Raw genomic sequence first — 15,955 nt, 5'->3', positions numbered from 1 at the left:
TAATTTTTGTGTGTGGCTTAAGTAATTCCTTATTTTAAAATACCACACAAATGTGAAACATGTCTAGGTTATAAGAAGTAGAAATAAAATTTTCTGGAGGAAAAAAATATCTATCATGTCTACTTACTCTAAATGCAGGATGACAACAACTGCTTCTATTAGGATAAACATCTAACCGATTACTTGCCTTGCTGGGCCCGAAGTGGAAGCTCTTGGCTTATGACTGCGTACAGTGATTTTTCAATGTCTGTACATTTCATGATAATCCTGTTTTACTTTTCAACAGTATACTGAATGACATGCTGAATTCAACATGAACCCAGAAATGAAAAGTTTGTGTCCTAGAATAAGAATTGTTGATACTTAGAAATTTCATGTGAAAATAGACCATGGGGGAAATTTGACACAAGGAGGGAAAAAATGCCCTGTTAACCTGGGATTTATATCTGACAGATTGCTCATAACCAGGTGGAATGCAGTTAGCAGGAAAAGTATAGTTATTTTCTCATATCACCTGAAATTAATTTATTCTAGACTACTCAGTGTGTATAATACTAATAAGGATCTGGAAGAGAAGAATTTTATTTTATCCATCTACAGGCATCCACAAAGTCGGTATAACTTTTGGTCACTTTTCAGAGGACAAGCTCTTAAGAAAATGGCAATCTAATAGGCCGACCTCCTTCCCAGTCCCTTAACACAGACTTAAGCCTTGCAGGATGTTCTCCCAAGAGCACACCGCATTGACAGATGTCTTTGATCCCTCCTGGCTGGCAGGAACCCCTAGCATCCTCCTCATTCTACCCAAACCTAGATTTATATGGGGTCCAAGCTGGATTCAGGCCGAGGCCTGCCCTGCATTGCATCTGTTCCAAGACACTCCCGTAGGAGAGGACAGCTGATTAGATGAAGTGTTAGAGCCAAGAAAAAGTGTGGTGTAGTACCAGGTGCAACCCTAGCATTGATTTCAGCTGCTGTCCTTCTCTGTCCTGACTAAAAGGACCAAGAGCACAGACAAAATTTAAAATGTGCATCTGACTCACTCCATTCACTTCCAAGTTTTGTAAGAATTCCAGTTTATTTAGATTGCTTACTTCTAACATCAAGAGTATAAAACAGACCTTCACTTTATAAAGGCAGTTATGGTCCCTTGTTAGAAAGCAAAGTAACAACATGCAAATAGGGCTAATGGTCCCCTGAGTAAATCAACTTTTCAAGTAACAGGACATTCAGGAGCCATCTTATTGCTTTCAGAAACCCCTCTCTGCCAATTTTTGGTAAAAATAAAAAAAAAAATTCTTTATTATATAGTTCTTTCCAGTAAGGCAGCTGTTTAGTGTCAGAGAGTTTTAATAATGACAAAACCAAATATAATTCTGCTTTCAAAGGTAGAATAATTAGAGCCAACATGAAGTGAAATTCACTGTGATTCTAGAATGTTTCATCATGAATAATCCTCTCCTGTATGTGTAAGATTGCTGTGTGAGAGAATAAAAATAAATGTGAACACATCCCATTTGATTTAGAGGGTGTCTTCTGAAGAAAGGAGGACATCAGACATAAAAAACAATTGCCCGGAGCAAGAAATTTATCCCCCTGGCTAAACCTCTTTGGAAGTCCAAGCAGCAAACTCTATTTTAGAAACTACAGAGAACAAGTGACATTTGACTTTGCCCTGCATGGCACTTAGGCCATTTTTTATGTTTTTTTTTTCTGTTCTACAGAAGACATTATTGCACATAATGATACATCCTTGAAACCAGATGGCGTATGAACTATTCCACCAAAGAAAGAAATGAGGACAAGAAAATATTTGTGGTCTTTCCAGAAATCTTTCACAACCTTCACATTTAATGGCAATTGCTAGAAAAGCAGCAAGTTTGAAATTATAGCTGAGGCATATAATTACCTATATTTGATCTATTTATAAACTCTTCTTGAGGGAAAAGGATACCAGATAGTGGCACCTACTCTTTTTGGCTTCTGACATAGAGAGTGGAGTAAAAATATTTGGATAGTATTTTAATGATTCAATGGTTTTATCAGCATCATTTCAGGAGGCTCACAGCTGGAGTTCCTCAAATGCTACCTACTGTGGACACATATGTCATTACATTTAAATTTAAAAAAAAGAACAGACCCAAAGAACATCATAAAATGGAGCAGGGCACAGAGCAAATGCACTTTCAAGGTTTCTGAGTAGAGATTGGGTAGAGTAGTGAAGTCTAGCAAACAGGGAGTGGAGATACAAACGTTAAATAAATGTCCATATTTACTAATGCATTTCCTCTGAGCATCATCAAAAATTTTCAACAATCAATGTGTATTTTCACAAAAGTCTTGATAAACAGAGGAGCCAGAATTATCCTAGCAGGAACCAGAGGTCAGAAAAGAAGAAACTGGTATAGCAAAATTTGAGGTTCTGATTGCAACGAATTTATAATTTCCTTTTGAATGATGAAGCAAATTCATGTACTCAAATTTATATGTGATTTATTCAGCCATGGAAATGAAAATCTACATAATTTTATAAAAATCTACATATTTTACTGAATTAGCCTAATATGCACATTATTCTTAAAACAAAATGAAAGAATAGCTACTTCCTTGCCACATATGGGAAAGATTTAAAAAAAAAACGACATCAACTCCGGTGTTATCCACAAGCTTTGTAATGATAATTTTAGTCAAGTAAGGAAACTGTCATTCTTAGGTTTGTTGAGAAAATGAACAGTCTGCTTTTACACATGTAATAGAAACTAACTAAAATAAACCTCCCTGTTACAAATGTTCTCACCATTAGGTGATGTATTAGTTTGAATGAAAAACTTATATGTTCACAGAAAAAACAAATCAAGGGTAAAAAATCGACAACCAAATGCATTTCATGTTGCACTAGACAGAAACAGATTCTCTAGTAGTAAAAACTGCAGCCATGAAGTAGAAGTCAACTTATATGGATTAGAGACTCATTAGTTGAGAAGAATTATTTCAAACTATACAAATATAGAAATAGGCTTGTTCAATAAAAACCCAACTATTCAATAGAAGAAGTTAGTAACTACAAGATGGATCATGGTGCTAAAATATAACTGAAATAAATAGGGGGCTAAAAAGAAGTATGAGTTATACTGGAAATGGCTCTATCAGCTTCTGACTATGAATAATCTCAGTGGCTCTTCATGAAATGACAGCAGGTGATCCCCAGGATGAATGTCTTGTTCTCTCACTTTATCTCCTTAGATGCAAACCTGCAGCTCTCTTCCTGTTCTTCCTGCACCAGTTGTCCCTTAGAGTCCCTTTTCTAGATCCCTTTCATTGTCCACAAGATTCCTTAACTGTTTCTAATGATATTCCCACTTCCTTAAACTCTTTTGTTGGAAGTGCTTTTGTCCTTAACTGAAATCTGATTTTCCTTGACTAGGTTACTAAACCCATCTTAATCTTCTGAGTGGGGATGGTCCTGCATGTGCTTTGTTTATCAATGCTACTCTTAGAACACTTTCGCCATCATCACTCAACATCTGCTTCTTTTTGAAGTCTGTGTGCCCCACCTATAATTACTCTCTCTTCCTGGCTTGTCACCATCAACCTTGGTATTTCCTCATTGTTCTCAATGACTTTAGTACCTAGCATTTTGTTCCCTGCCATCAACTTTGGCCACCATTCATGTTAATGCTCCCTTTAACATCTTGACTTCATGGTTCCTTGACCACTTCCTCTACTCCTGTGACCTTCCACTTAAATTGTCCATTTAAACAGATAACCTTCAATTCCTTTATTACTTGGAAGGAGCTCTTTCTTTAGATCATGAACTTTCAGAGTCCTCATGTTGATCATCTACTGTTCCCTTTTCATATTCTCCTATATGACACTCCCTTTGAGTCATTTACATTGTTGGTGTAACTTCTATTTTCCTGACCCCTTCCATTTTCTTGAGACCTATCTTTTTCCCCCTTGAACCCTGATCTGGCTTAATCTGTCTCCCTCTCTGACCTTACATACTGCTTGGATGCTGACTTTAGTGATACTTCTCATGGATCAACAAATTAAATATTATAGCATCACCATCTTGCCAGTACCACCAACTATATGTTTCCTTTGTTTTTCTCTCTACAGTGCTGATTATGGCTGAAATAAGGTCAGGAAACCATGCTCATTTACTGAATATGAGTTTTCACTCTCTAATTCCAAATGGGTTCTCACTATTGCTGGGAAATACATGATTCTTTTCTTTGTATGTCTCATAATTTCTTGTAGTTCTCTCAGCCTTTTTCGCTCTTCTTAATTTCACAGTTACCACAACTATCCTTTCTCTTAAGGTAGATGTTTTCATCACATAGTTTATAGATAATATTGTTATTTAAATCAGAACTTCAATTTTCCCTTCATCATATATATTTTTTTCTCCTCCATCACTGTTTCTATGGAAAAAATTTCATTCTTTCTGTGGAAGGCCTTGTATGGATTATACATCAAATACTGGTCTTATAAATATCTGATTTATTTTTTGGCTTTAAAATAAAAAAAAAATTATATCACTTTTATCCTAACACCTGATATGTGAAATTGAAGGAATGAGAATTTTAGTTGGTGGGGGTTGGGGATATTAGAAGAGAGCATTTGTAGAGGAGCAAAGTCATTTTGGAGTACAGGGCATTTTTCTGGGGAGGGCTTTCCAGCATGGGTTCTAAAAACCCAGATGGAATCCTGAAGTCATTGACTTCTGGGATAAGAGAAACTCTAAGAGAGAAGCTAAGAGCATTGAGTGCCAGAACATTCTGCTTCCAACTGTGCTCAAAATTGAGCTTGGTTACTATTATTTTTAGCAGGGAGCATCCATGATGAAGAGCAAAATGAGCTGAAGTTGTATGGAGGAGAAAGAATGGAAGAGAGGATCAAAAGTATTTATTTCTTTTAAAATAATATCATACTTTGTAATTATAAAAGCGATAAACATTATTGTTGAAAAGTTGGTTAATAAGAAAATATAGTCTGCTCTAAATTCTACCACTCAGAGAACCACAGGTAACATTTGGGCATAGTTCCTTCTAAATATATAATATTCAGTTGGTTAAAGTCCTTTACTGATTTTTTTCATAAAATTAGTATTAAGCTGCATATATTATTTTGTTTCTAATGTTTTTTGCTTAACACTAAATTGTTAATATTTTGACACCATATTCACAGCATCATCTCTAAGCATATTGCTCAAATGTGGCTCCCTCTTATTTCTGAGCTGACCCCAACCCCCACCCCCCCTTAAAATTAAAGGTCCCTGCTCAGCACAGACTACTTTTTTCAACTTACTTTATAATCACCAAAGGAGCTCTCATATTTAGTTAGGCAAACTGAGACAGAAATGTGGAAGAAATATTGAATCATCATCATGGACACTTACATAGAAAGCACCAAATATCTGAGATGTACCTAAGGTATTTCTTGTGGATGGTTAAATACTACTTTGAATGTACACAGGGTATCTGCAAGGATCTCCACCTATATTTTACACACTAAATAAGACCTTTAACCATAAAAATAAAGACTCAGCTTTTTTCTGGAAATGTAATTAGAACATTATATTCACCAAGAGACTAGCATAGCAAAGCAGTATTATCCTAATATCTAAGACTGTGTCACTGTGACAGAGCCAATATTTACATGAAAAAGTCATGAGGAAGAATACATCAAAATGTTATTTCTTAGTTAAGTTTCATACTCCAGGAAGTTCCTTGATTGGACTTTCCATTTCAGGGAGGGGTTGTTTTCAAAGTGATCCAACACCAACACTGTTAATGCGAAGCCATCATCATATTATATTTATGAAGAGCCCATACTCACAGGGCCAGGTGCTTCAGAATTAAGAGCATAAGTATGCCTACATTGCTCATTTATCATTCTACAATGTGTTTGGTGAGAGAGGGAGAGAGAGGGAAAGAGGGAGAGAGAGAGAGAGAGAGAATGTGTGTGTGAGATTTTATAACAACAAATTTTTAAATACTACTTTTTGCCCTAATATTAGTTTGAAGGCCCTTTCTGGTTCCATAGTTTGCACTTTCACTGCTACAAAATTGCTTTGTAATTTAACTAGAGTCAGCAGATAACAAAAATCACTTAAGGAGAAATGGGAGACGTTGCCTAAGTTTTCTGAATGAAAAGTAGAATGGCTTCTCTCCCAAACGTTAAATTGGGAAGACAAGGCAATTGGAATGCACTGAATCTAATTTAGGAGTGGGTCATTCTTCTACAAAATTTGTGTGATGTTAAAAGATGTGTAGAATTTTGTGTGTCTATTCTTGCCAAAATGATCTTGAACGATCATAAATTACTCAAAGATAATGCTTTTGTCTTTTTCATCTTTGTGCCCTCAGCATCCAGCGTTACCCAACACATGGCAGATGCTCAATTAATAGTGAGGGAATGAAAAGTGTGTTAGATTTTTAAATACATTTATGTACATTTAAGGACCTCTTCACAATTACTTGGTGATGATATACTTCTTTGACCTTTGTTACCTATTTTGCCCCCAACTGTTTTGCTTATCATTGTTTGCCTTTGTGTGTATGTATGTTAAAATCCATCAGGTAAGATTTACACTAGAATGGAACCCAGGAAACCATTTGTATTCTAATGTCAAATGTAATCAAGTGGACTCTTGAACCCTAACTAGTAAAGGTTAAAGGACATAAAAATGTTCAACTTTCTAAGTTACACTGACCACGCCACACGCTAGAATTGGAGCAGGCGTCCAACATAAACAGGACAGGAAGGGAGTAGCACAGAAGCTTTCAGCCCTTCATCCAGAGTCTGGCATGTGATGGGGGTGTTAACATGTCAAGTACACACACCTTGAAATAGTTTGATTGTACTCTGGCCAACTGACATTGCAAGTATGTACTAGAGAGTGAAAATGTCCTCCTAGACCTTCCAAATGTCTCATTTTCTACATAATGTGTCAAAGTAAAATGTTAATCAGACGGGGACACAGGAGAAATGAGGAATGAGTTGAAAGGGTTCCCAAATTAAGTAACTGGATTGGACAAACTTTTCTACTGTAGTTCTATCCCATGGGAATTTTACTTAATTCTTTCATATTCATTTCATTTTTAAGATAACTGATGTTAGTCTTAAAAGTCTTGTAAAACGGGAAAACTCTGGGATTGGAGGGGTTTGAAAATAGAAGTCCTAGGATATATCAAGGTTCAAAGTTGAGCAGAACAAATGGGGTTGCTCTAAACGTGGGAGAGCTTTCTCTTCCCCTTTCTTCATCTGCTCTTGCTTCATTCATTCAAAAATATTTTTGAGCGCTACTTTTTTGAAAGGGCAGTAAAAAACAAACAAACAAAAAAACAGTCAAGGTCCTGACTCTCAAAAAGCTTATATGATAATAGTGGGTAAAAAAACAACACACAAAGTGAGAAGCAGGTAAATAAGACACTGGGAGAAGAGCTAACATGCTGTGTGGTAATTTAAGAGGCTGATTTCTTGGGGAGTAGCTGGGTGGCTGCTTTAGATTGTGTGGTCAAGAAAGGAGGTGAGAGTAGAAAGCAAGAGTGAGGCAGCTATTATTAGCAGAACATTCCAGGGAGTGAACATTGCAGGCAAGGGAACAACTTGGGCTTAAATTTGTGTCTAGGAGTGTGGGACAAACCATAAAGAACTTCCAAATGTAGCAAGCCTGGCCCAGCTAAGTCACCGAGAAAGAGAGGATACAGGCTGCCATTTCCTTCTTTTCCGTCTCTTAAATACATCATCTCTCCTTACAAATGTGTAGGGCAAGAACATTTCTCTAACTTTACACAGAAAATTATTATTGTGCTTATTATTGTTCATTTTAATGAAGAGATAGCTTGACTTTTTCAGTCTAGGACTGGACTGAGGTGGCACATAAAATCCCTAATAACTTAGTATGAATGAATTTATAAGAATTAAGAAAAGCAGGGATTTTGTTTCCTATTCACGCACTCAGCCCTAAATTTAAAAAAAAAAATTTTTTTTCTCCTGAACCTTCACATATCATTTGTAGAGTGGGAGACAACCAGACTTATGCGGAAGATAGTATAGTAAGTAGTTCATAAGTTAGGTTTATGTTTGTTTCTTTCTCTTTTGCTCTGATAAGAAGTCTGATTTAAGTACCTGTTGCTTCTTTTCTCTGTATTGTAACAGGAGATTATGAGCATCAGTCACATAAGTGACTCTTATTTATGACCTTTTTCCTGTGCAGTGTCTAAGCATACTTCTGGTCCCACAGCATGGGGTAGGGCACTCCACAAGGCAAAATCTCATTTTCCCCCAATGTATAAAAAGAAATAAAAAGACTCATGAAAGAATTTTACTTGACAGTTACCCATAGTCATTAATTAGCAATAACTTAGATGCCATGCTAAATTACTGGCTGATGTCATTCAACAGCATTCCTCTGTCAATGGATACAACTTGTAAAACAATGAGCAAACCTCTTCAGGAAACACTGCGATAATAGAGAAAGGAGGGGAAGACTTCAGACCAAAGCAATAACGTTGGTTCTCTCCAGAGGGTGCCTTGGAAGAAGAGGAGCAGTGAGAGCTAACTTTTTCTTTAATTACTTCTGTGTTGTTTAAGTTGTCACATCAAGATGCATTACTTTGTAATTAAAACAAAAACCCATGAAGTATAATTCATAAGAAAATTTAAAAATTAATATGTATCTTAAAGTGTCATCATGTATGATTTTCCACCTAGTAAATGGCGAGCATATAATATGAAAATTGCTAAGTGATGCTCTAAGGATATACTTACACCCTTAAGAGAATTTTGAAAAAGCTAACAATGGGAAAACCTGGTATAAGTAATGTTATTTCTAAGCTACCAGGTTTTGTGATTAGATGCTCTGCCTTTTCCTAAATTTCCTTGCAAAGGGAAGAGTAAGTGACCCCTTTCTAAGGATCTTAAACACTCAGGTCTGTTTTTTCTGTATCTTATTTTATATTGAAAATCTGACCAATAAGCAAATAATGATGTCACTCTTCAAGCTTGTGCTTAAGCTACACATCCTTTTAATAACCACAAAATCATTTGTCTGTGTTTTGCAGACATGCCCCCCAATCATGCCCACTAACATCACCATAAAGCACAGCTATAATCTGAAGAGCTGTTGAAACTCCTGAGATAAGAAAGGTGAACAGGAATACCTGTTCACAGCTCCCCGGTTGCTCTCCTGTGATTTATAACTAATTGATGACAGCCATTATGGTGGATACGGGTCACTTAATCAAGAGCACAGACAAGTCTTAATTATTAAATAACATTCCCTCTTCCTTTCCCAGGAGAGCAGGTCCCTGGCTTCATTTAAAAGCACTGCAAATGCATATTCAAATGGCAAAGATAAAAGGGGTCAGCAGTGGCCATTAATTTTACACGTTGAAGGTATAAGAGTGTAAATCTCTTTTAAGACGGCTACTTGTGACCTCATTTTACCTGTCCAGTGTCTCAGTAGAGCTGGAGCACAGGTATTAAATGCTCACCTGCCGTCTTTTACACTACTGTACACAAGCCTAGTAGCTCTGTGGCCTGAAACCGAACCTGGCGGCATTCAGAATTAAGGGGTAGAAATCCTGTGTTTTATATAGTCTAACATTTCTAACACATGGGCTGATGACAGAGAAAAAGAGAAAAGACTGTTTGGTACAAGAGAAACAAAGAATAACTCGTATCCTAAAGGCATCTTTCCTGCCTCAAATAAAAAACATCAGACATCATGGGAAAATCTAAGGGGCTTTCCTAGAGCCTGGTACATTCATTCTCAAGGAAATGTGACCTTGTAGAGCATGTATACATTTTATATGACTCTGACATTTCCACTGACCTCTATCAGGGCAGTAATTCAAGGTCTGTTATGCTATGATAGAACTTTTTGAGTTAATTGATTTCTGCCTCTCTCTGACATTGTAATGGCTCCATTCATAACAACTATCTGCTGCAGAGTGCCAATGGAAACAGCTCAGGCAAGGTTTATCATCCTAAGAAAATAGTGGAAATCAAATATAAAGTTGGTTTTCATGGAAATATGCGGTTACATGGAATTCCGAAGTCAAGGAGGTCGCGTTGTGAAAGGCGCGCTTCTTCCTGACCAGCCCGGCCATCTCTGGTTTCATTCCCCTCCCCAGCTCCTGTACAATGAATTTCCATCCTCAGCTTTCAGTCTCCCCATGCTTATCTATACCAGATTTCATTACTGATTCTTAAATTTAAAACATTTGGAAATGCTTTTAATCCAGAGCTCAGAGTAGGTCCCTTTGCCCATCACCTCTGGAGAGTGACTACATCCTTGCTGTACGTTGGAAGGCCACACCAAGCACAGATATTTTAACAGCTGCAACCAGTTATAGCTTTTAGCAAAGGGCAGATGCAACCAAGCTTCTCATTTACCTTCTTTATTTTTAGGTATTTTTTAAAGACCCCGCTTGGTGGCAAGGTCCCATCAGCCAGGGACAACTTGCCTGCAGACAGGGTAATGTGCCACATAGCTGAGTCCAGGTAAAAAAGTTTTCACTGACCAGAAAGGCAATTTAGCAAGGATATGGAAAGTATTATAAAACCATGCAGAAATACTCACAGTTTTGGTTTGGCAAGCAGAGGTGGTGGCTCCTTCGTGGGTGAAAGCAGGACAGCTGGTGTTGGAAGAGATTTATTACTGTTAGCTTTGCCGTTAATCATTCCATTCACTCCATGGCTGGGATGGACTCCATTGGTCTCCCTCTCAGCGGCATTGAATTGCATTTGAAGGGCTGCCATGCCCAGTCCTAACTCAGGGCTGTTCATCTGCTGGATCTCAGCTGATTTCTTTGATGCCAACTCAAAGGGACTTGTCTCCAAGATCGGAGGGGGAGGTGGAAAGTGTTGGAAGTGATCATTGTTGGATTCGCCCATGGAGTCATAGCTACAGTTCTCAGCGTTGGCTAAGGAAGGGGAAAGGGAGGAAAAAATAATAAGATGCTACTACTTGCTAATTCGACAGTCACTCTCACCCTGTTATGGACTGTCCGAGGACCCCGTACACCCTACGGCTACAAAAGAGGTAGCCGTGCTGCTGGAGGCTGAGGCAGGAGCCAAGCCCGCCGGAGGGCTTGCTTCTTTCAAGCCTGCTTTGGGTGACTGCTACGTGTTTCATTTCCTGAATGGGCCCACAGTGGCGAAACCAGCTACCAATTCATTAATAAATTTCAAACAAGAGGTAAAGACAGAACTTAGTTAAAAAATGACAACACAGACAGCGCTGACTAATAATGCTCTGTTCTCCACATTTCAGCCGTGGATCTGACGGGCCGTCCTATCTGAGCGTTACTAATGTTAGCTCAAGCTTTGAAGGTTTTATGGGACAAGCAATGAATGTTCATTCTATCTGAAGTGAAGTGAAACTCTGAGTCTCAGGGAAATGTCTGATGATCTCATAATTTCTTTTCCAATTTAGATGATTGGTACATCTGTAACTCAGCACAAAAACAGTTTTTAAAACTTGTTACTCTCAATGAACTGAATGCACCTTGAGGTAATAGCATGTCTTCTTTGATTTCTCACTTTGCCTAGAGCCCAGCATTCCTTCTGGAATTTACTCAAAAGTGCTTACTGAGGCGAATGGATAGCTCAACAGTATTTGTTTGTTTGGCCCATAGCAGAGTTATCCCGAATAAAAATGGGAAATACTACATGCCAATTTTGCCACACAGACTTTGCCAGTACGGGATTTGGGCCATCCCGTTGCAGCGCTGCACTACTGCTGTGGCCATTTGATGGCACAGTCTTCCAGCCAACTCAGACTCGAAATACTGGGACCCTCCACTCTGTAGCCCCCATAATGGCACATTGAAAGCACTCATTCAATTGACTGTTCTCCCATTAAGGTGAAACTTTAAATTTCTTCCCTCCTTCCTTCACTCTATTTATCTATCTGTCTACCTTAGCTTTCGATTCCCTCTCAGCTACCTTTATTTTAAAGATGATGCTCAACCATAATGGATAGAACTAGGTGCCCAAACTCATGGCAGACAAGGAATTTTAGGCACTTCAGGGAGGTCATCTTAAGGCACATCAGCTCTGCCTCAGCATCCACATTTCTTTTCTTAAGATGAAGCCACAGAAACAGTTCCCACGCTCAGGTCCCTTGATTGTGCCTCTGCTGCCCCCTAGCACCAAACTCCTACTCTTCCAAAGAAATCAAAGTGCAATGGGATTGCTCTCTCCAAGTCTGTCTTGCCGAGCCAACAGCCCCATTTATTGATTCCCTATTATATCTACTATGGGTCAGGCCTGGTCAAAGAGATATTTTAAAAATTGCTATAAAATAAATAACAGGGATGAAGCAATAAAAACAAATTAAGATACAGTGATTCAGTAATAGCAGAAAAGAGCAAAGTAAAGTTAAAGAAAAAAGCTGTTTCATTTTGCCTTCACTAGTGGCAAATTTCTGAGTTTAAAAAATATCCAGATATTTTTAAATATGGGTTTTAATAGTAAATTGCTCTAGTTTTTCATAGCACAGTTCTATTTCACTGTCAGTGAGACTGGACATATAAGATCTTTACAATTTCTCTGAATTCCATCAGGTTTATCTTGTGTTACTTCTTCAAAAGTTTCGATTGTGGATGAGACACTGATTTATTTGTACAAGTATCTCCTCTCCTGCGTTGGCTCTGCTGAGAAGCATGACAGCTCCTCTCATTCCCAGGGGGCCTTCTCTGATGGGAGCATGATCCTGCATTCGTGTGAGGATGGCAGGAAGTCCTCTCCATTGTTTCTCAGACCAAGACGGTGTGACTTAAGAAACAGCTCCACGTATGTTCAGCTGCTACATTATCATTATCTTTTGATTTTCTCATCTCCACTTTCACTCCCCCTCCCCTAAAGCTTTCCGTTTATTGATGAAACACTGACTGGAAAGGTAACCCCTGTGGTGGCAGCAAGTCCCCCCTCCTGGGGTAGTTCTTTCCACTGTGGCAAGCCACACTGAGGGCTGAGGAGCAGAACTCCGTCATTTTTTTTTACTGCTCACATACCTGGGGTGACAACCAGCTGTGCAGTGCTGATTACTGATCCATAATCGTTTCTTGCTGAGCACGTAAAGATCCCTGCGTCTTCAGGGAAGGTCTCAGCAATAACAAGTGTGCATATCTCTTCTGGAAGGCAAGAAGAGAACAGAGGATTTTTCATCAGAGGGAAACCACAAAGTCACTTTGAAGAAGTCAGACCCTCTGCCTCTCTTAAACAAGTAAATTAGATAATGATCATTGAAGAATTGCTTTACAGAAGAGTCCACAATAGAATGTCTTGACATTTAATTTAGCAGTTTAGCCCAGCGGCAAAAGCTCTGGAGTCAGACCCATTCTTTGTCATTGTGGGCAAGATCAGCTTTGGTTTCCTCATCTATAAAATGAGGATAATATATACCTAATGGGATATCTCTTAAGATGAAATGAGATGTTTGCAAAATGTATGTTTCTGCACTTGGCATGTGGAAGATGCTCAGGAGAAGCCAGTGGCTCCATTCTCCTCCTGCCTACTTGTTTGTATGGGGAGATTCTTTCCAGCCCAGTGCAGCTGACTCTTATTTCTGCTCAACTGAAAAGCAGTTAGTGGGGGAAATCAAGCTTCATTGAAATGACAATGGGAAAACAAGCCTAATATGTAAATATTTGACCTGCAGACAATTATTCTGGAAGCCACTGTTACACAGAGTGGTGGTGTTATACAGCATGAGAAACCCAGGCTCTGGGACCAGTTGCCAGGGCTTGAATGAGGGCCCTGCCACACATCTGGCCTTTATGACTTTGGTCAACCTCCCTAATCATCAACGTTCTTATCTATAAAATGGAGACAACCTTGTAGGGTCTGTATTGGTCATGACTCATCAAATTAACCATCACAGAGTTACTGTGAGAAATGATGATGATGAGTATAATAATAGGTAACAGCCATGTGCCCTTATTAGGTAGTAGGTGCTGTTACCAGCTCTAAACATAGATTAATTTGGCTTTAAATCTCATGCCAACCTTATGAGTTCTGTTATTATTAGCCCATCTTATAGATTAGAAACTGAAGCACAAAAAGGCTAATGAATTTGCCCAACACCACATAGCTAATAAGTGGTAAAATCAAAATTCAAACCAAGTGAGGCTCCAGACTCCACACTCCTAACAACCATCTATCTTTCCTTGTGATAGAATATGCATTGTGCATACAACACTACGTGCACATAATAAATGCTTTGTTGCCAGTAAATGTGAGCTGTTACCATTAAAAAGAAGCTAGATCTAGAGTTTATTAACTATTAAAAAATTTTAATGTTTATTGATTTTAGAGAGAGAGGAAGTGGGGGACAGAGAAAGAGAGAGAGAGAGAGAAAGAGGAACATCGATGTGAGAGAGAATCATCAATGGTTGCCTCCCATACACAACCTAGGTATGTGCCCTGCCCAGGAATTGAACCCTCCATGTTTTGGTATATGAGATTATGCTCCAACCAACTGAGCCACACTGGTCAGGACTTTATTAACTTTTAAAACTGAATAATCATCTATATTTTACCAGTAAAATAAAAAATGATTATGTTGGTAATGTTCTCATTTAACATCATCTGTATGTTCTTGGAAACTGAGACTTTAAGGGAAAACCACATAAAAAACTGATTTTACCATAGACAATTGACATAAACAAGAGTTACATTCCTAAGGCGTATTTCTAGTCACAAAAACATCACCAAGCTTCTAAATAAAGACCCAAAATACTTCTAATATTAAACACTGAAATAAATGTGAGTTATATATACATTTAAGGAAAATGGATATAAACAAGGAAGAATGTTATTTTCCAACCTGCTTACTCCAGTTTGGGGTAAGAGCCTCCCTGCAACTCAGGGAACCAGCCATGAAGCCACTGTGGACAGGCCGTGCTTCCACCACAGGGCCACACACACACATGCACACACTCACTCGGACTGGGACAACGTAGACTCACCAATTCATGTCACGTGCACATCTTTGGGGAAAAAAAAATCAGAGTCCTCGGAGAAAACCCACAAAACAGTGAAGTTAGTAAATGAAATCTACTCCACTATTTTGTATTCTACTTTATTATATTTTAAAATAATGGTGGTTACCATCTCCCTGCCCTGTAGGACCTAGCACAGCTCCTGGCTCAATAAATATTAGTGAATCCAGGTATTTGGCATATTAAGAAGAGAGTTTTTTCTAAAAAAGAAAAAGAAATGATAACACTAAATCCTAAAGATATTTGCATCCCTATGTTCACGGCAGCACTATTTACAGTAGCCAATACAAGGAAACAGCTTAAATGTCCTTTGATGCATGAGAGGATGAAGAAGATGCGGTACATATACACAATGGAATATGACTCAGCCATAAAAAATGACGAAATTCTCCCATTTGCAGTAACATGGAATTTAAAGGTATTATGCTTAGTGAAATAGGTCAGACAGAAAGGAACAAAAAACATGATTTCACTCATGTGGGATATAAAACAAAAAGGTAACATGAACTAACAAAACAAATAAGAAGAAACTACAGACACAGAAAACAGAACGGTGGTTACTGGAGAGGAAGAAGTGTGAGGGGAGGGTGTATTTAGTAAAAAGGGTCACACATGTGGTACCAGAAGCAGTCCAGACTTTGGGTGTTGATCATGCAATAGAGTATACAGATACTGAATTGAAATATTGTACACCTGAAATATATATACGTTATCAGCCAATGTACCTTGATACATTCAATTTTAAAAAAAGACAGAAAAAGGCTTTCAGGTAAAGGTTTGGCAGGTACTAGTGCATTTAAAATACACAATTACAATTTAGTCAAAAGGTCACTAAATAGAAGGAGAACAGTACGATAACAGAGCATGAGGTAATCTTGTGGGTTTTTTTCTTTCTGTTGAATTTACTGTGGTGACACTGGTTAACAAAATATAGA

At 38.2% G+C, this 15,955-nt stretch overlaps 1 protein-coding gene across 3 annotated transcripts in view; it reads right to left on the bottom strand.

Annotated features, from left to right (window-relative positions):
- PALLD (palladin, cytoskeletal associated protein) overlaps positions 1-15,955 on the bottom strand; it is a 356,001-nt gene that overhangs the window by 160,749 nt on the left and 179,297 nt on the right. For all 3 annotated transcript variants that reach the window (XM_090288846.1, XM_090288847.1, XM_090288848.1), the window contains exons 9-10: positions 13,032-13,151; positions 10,595-10,937 (exon numbers count right to left, since the gene is read on the bottom strand). In XM_090288846.1, coding sequence (XP_090144972.1) covers positions 10,595-10,937; positions 13,032-13,151 — 463 coding nt within the window. The remainder of the gene's footprint in view (positions 1-10,594; positions 10,938-13,031; positions 13,152-15,955) is intronic.

The sequence above is a fragment of the Furipterus horrens genome, unplaced genomic scaffold (genome assembly GCF_987537825.1).
Source record: "Furipterus horrens unplaced genomic scaffold, mFurHor1.1.pri manual_scaffold_10, whole genome shotgun sequence".
In the NCBI taxonomy this organism is placed as follows: Eukaryota; Metazoa; Chordata; class Mammalia; order Chiroptera; family Furipteridae; genus Furipterus; species Furipterus horrens.
Note: the sequence above shows the minus strand (reverse complement) of the source record. Positions and strands in the feature narration are given on the sequence as shown.